The following is a 3154-nucleotide window of genomic DNA, read 5'->3' as shown; positions in this document are numbered from 1 at the left end:
TTTGTTAGCTAAACTCTATTAATTATCTAACGAAATTATTATTTATATTTTAATAGATTTAGACATGAAATCTTTTTAGACTAATTTGTGACCTATTAATAAAATTAGATTTTAAAATCAATCTGAAAGTATTTTATGACAAAGATCAAACACAGGCCCACACTGCAAGCTCCTAACAGACCCTCCGACCCATTTTCACCGCTAACAACACGAGAGCTAGCTACACGTTTAAAGTCTCACGTAATTAACAGACATTCAAGAATATATACTAAAATAAAATCAATTATAAATTTATAATATATCACTAACTTAGGAAAACACTAAACTAACATCTAAAACTTTTAATAACACATTGCTGCCTGCCTGCGTACTTGGCTAAACGAGTAAGAAAAAATTCCGTTTTATATAGAATAGATAGAACTCAAAACACTAATGCACAGATTTGTGAATTCTTCAGTCCAATAACCAGACTACAGTATTTTTCTTGAGTTTCCGTGTTACAGTGGTTACACATTTTTCAGTTTGTACGTAAAGGCAGAGAAGGAAGGTAAAGAGAAACCAAAGTAACACAGAAAGGAAAACAAAAAAGTGGTGGTATGATATGAGTTATTGATCGACGTACTACTAGTTTACAGGTATAACGGAAGAAGGATCAGATTGAATCATTGTCAAGCCCAGATTGCGAGCGAAGACATCAATCCAGCCCCAAGAAAAAGCATACAGTAAGATACTATCTGCAGCCTAAAATTACAACTCATTCTTTTGCTAAGAAAATCTGCCGCTATCAAGTCCACTAACGCCATGTACACCAATATCCCTGCTGACAAAGAGTCCAGTATGCCCTCCGTGACCAGTGCACCCGCACTGTGAGGGTTATACACCGACGCGATTGCGGTTCCGATCCCAACACCGGTGGGTGTGGTCAGTGCAAAGAAACAAGCCATTATTGTTGCGGATGAGGTCTTGAATTGTGCCTGGGAGATGCACCCTCCCAGTGCAAACCCTTCAAAGAATTGGTGAAAAGACAATGCTGCAATTAAGGGTCTTATGGTGCATGGGCTCTGTGAAACCCCCAGAGACAACCCAATTATCACTGAGTGCGACACTATTCCAAGCTCCAGCACCTGCAATATAATCACAAGTCACAATCATGATCATGAAGTGTTAAAAAGCATTTCATTTTGTTCTATTTTGTTAAGAGGAATGCTAGGAGGCCAGCAATTTTAGTGTTTTGTAACCATTAATTGGCTATTAATAGTGTTTTTAATGGTGTGAAATTACATCTAACGGTGGAAAATCACCCACTTTTGTTTTGATAGTTAAGTGCTGGACAGAAAACACAAAAGTTGCTGTACTTAGACTTTTCCATTTGTTACCGCAGTGATAAAAAAGCTACCTGAGAAACAACCACGTGGCGGACGTCACTATCCTCCTCCTCATGCGTGCCGTGGACATGGCCGTGGTCGTGGGGCCTGACGCCGCCACCAATGCCATGGCAAGCATCCTGGCCATGGGGGTGGTTATGTCTATGGTGAGCAGCGTGCGCGTGCATTCCCACGATGTGCATTCCACCCTTCTCTTCTTCTCCAAAAACCTTCCCACTCCAATCCTTCGCCTCCACGATCCCGTCTTCTACGCCGGATTCCGAAGTTCCGACTCGCGCCTGCTCCTCCACCGCACGGTTCACCCCTTGCTTCCGCTCGTAGTACTGAGTCCCCACGAAATCAAGCAGCAGCGTCAAGAGAGCCGCCGTCATAGCGAAGAACCCCGTGAACGGAAACTTGTGCCACGGTGACGTTGGTAAGCACGGGTTGTTCAGCGCATCAGTAGCGTCTGATAGCATATGGACGAACCCGGTGGCGAGTANCGGCGACGAATAGGTTTCCGTCTGTTCGGAGGAATCTGCGGTGTTTTCCGATGAGCGGAATGGCGATCCCAGCCATTCCGGCGAGCAGGATGGAGGCGATGGCCACGAACTTGAGAACGAAGGCGGCCGAGTCATCACGGCAGAGCTCGGCATCCCGGTCCCCGCACGCCGCCATGAATTCCGGCAGTTGCTGGAAAATCGATGCTTTGGGGAAACAAAAGCACCGGTGTGGAAGAATTTAGAAACTCCCTTTACAAAATTTAACTAGTGTGAATTTTTTGCAATATTAGAAAAGATTCCTTCGGATCTACGAAGCACCCTAATTGTAATTGGAGCGTTCATATCAAATTGTAGATTGGTGTAGCGCGTTAGTCACGTACCTGAATGAAGACGAGTATTCGATAGGAATTGCTGGAGTGGTGGCCAGATATCCTGTGAATAAAACAATTGAAAAAGAATGATCATTATTCATCTAGGGAAAGTGGAGAATAAAGAGAAAAAAAAAAAGGGAAAAAGGAACGAAAGGGAGAAGGGAAGAAACCTCAATCAGAAACATGGGATGATGATAGCACTAGAGGGATATTTGGGAGAGTGCGTATGGGTGGGGGTTATAGTAGAATAGTTGGATGCGGAGGAATCTGAAATATTAATAATGAGATGAAGATGAAAGGGAGAAGGAGGAACATGAAGAAGGGAAGAGAATTGGGTAAGAGAGAGGGTGTCGTCATAGTGAGGGTGTTGAGAGGGGAGAGAGTAGGAGGGGGTTCCTTCGCCTGCTGACTGTTTGCAAGGAAATGAGCGCGATAGTGTCGACATTCTTTCATCACATCTCCTCTCTCTCTCTCTCTCTCTCTCTCTTACTTTTATATCTGGAAACACCAACACGCTGCACCTATTTAAATATTCAATTTACGAATTACTAAATTCTTTTCTTTTCATTACAAGAATGCATGGATCTAGACATTAGGTCATATTTTAAACATCCACCGCACAACCAGCCTCGCAATTTATACATTAAATATTATAAACATATGTATAAAAATATAAAAAAGAAATATAAAGTAGAATTCAGTTATGAAGTGTTGTGTTAAATAATAGGAAATGTCTAACATGTTTTACTTTCTAACATTTCTATTTATTTTCGATTTTAGTTTTTCCAATTGAACATGACGCTTTTGTGTTTTCTTGCATTTTTTATTGCTACTACGAATGTCCATGGCTGGGCTGGGCCGAGTTTAATTAGGCCAAATTTAAAAAAATGTTGGATTTATTTTAACTTACTTCGAA

At 41.7% G+C, this 3154-nt stretch overlaps 2 protein-coding genes across 2 annotated transcripts; both read right to left on the bottom strand.

Annotated features, from left to right (window-relative positions):
- Window positions 425–1866, bottom strand: LOC107606319 (zinc transporter 4, chloroplastic; the record flags this gene model as incomplete). Its single annotated transcript, XM_016308364.2, is given in 2 exon segments — window positions 425–1124; window positions 1397–1866. Coding segments are annotated over 2 exon segments (926 nt in total), but the record flags the coding sequence as incomplete, so codon positions are not given.
- LOC107606320 (fe(2+) transport protein 3, chloroplastic) lies at window positions 1868–2773 on the bottom strand (the record flags this gene model as incomplete). The annotated part of the gene is given in 3 exon segments (XM_016308365.2): window positions 1868–2071; window positions 2248–2299; window positions 2409–2773. Coding segments are annotated over 3 exon segments (271 nt in total), but the record flags the coding sequence as incomplete, so codon positions are not given.

The sequence above is a fragment of the Arachis ipaensis genome, chromosome B07 (genome assembly GCF_000816755.2).
Source record: "Arachis ipaensis cultivar K30076 chromosome B07, Araip1.1, whole genome shotgun sequence".
NCBI lineage: Eukaryota > Viridiplantae > Streptophyta > Magnoliopsida > Fabales > Fabaceae > Arachis > Arachis ipaensis.
The sequence above is the reverse complement of the archived record's forward strand: the minus strand, read 5'-3'. Positions and strand labels throughout refer to the sequence as shown.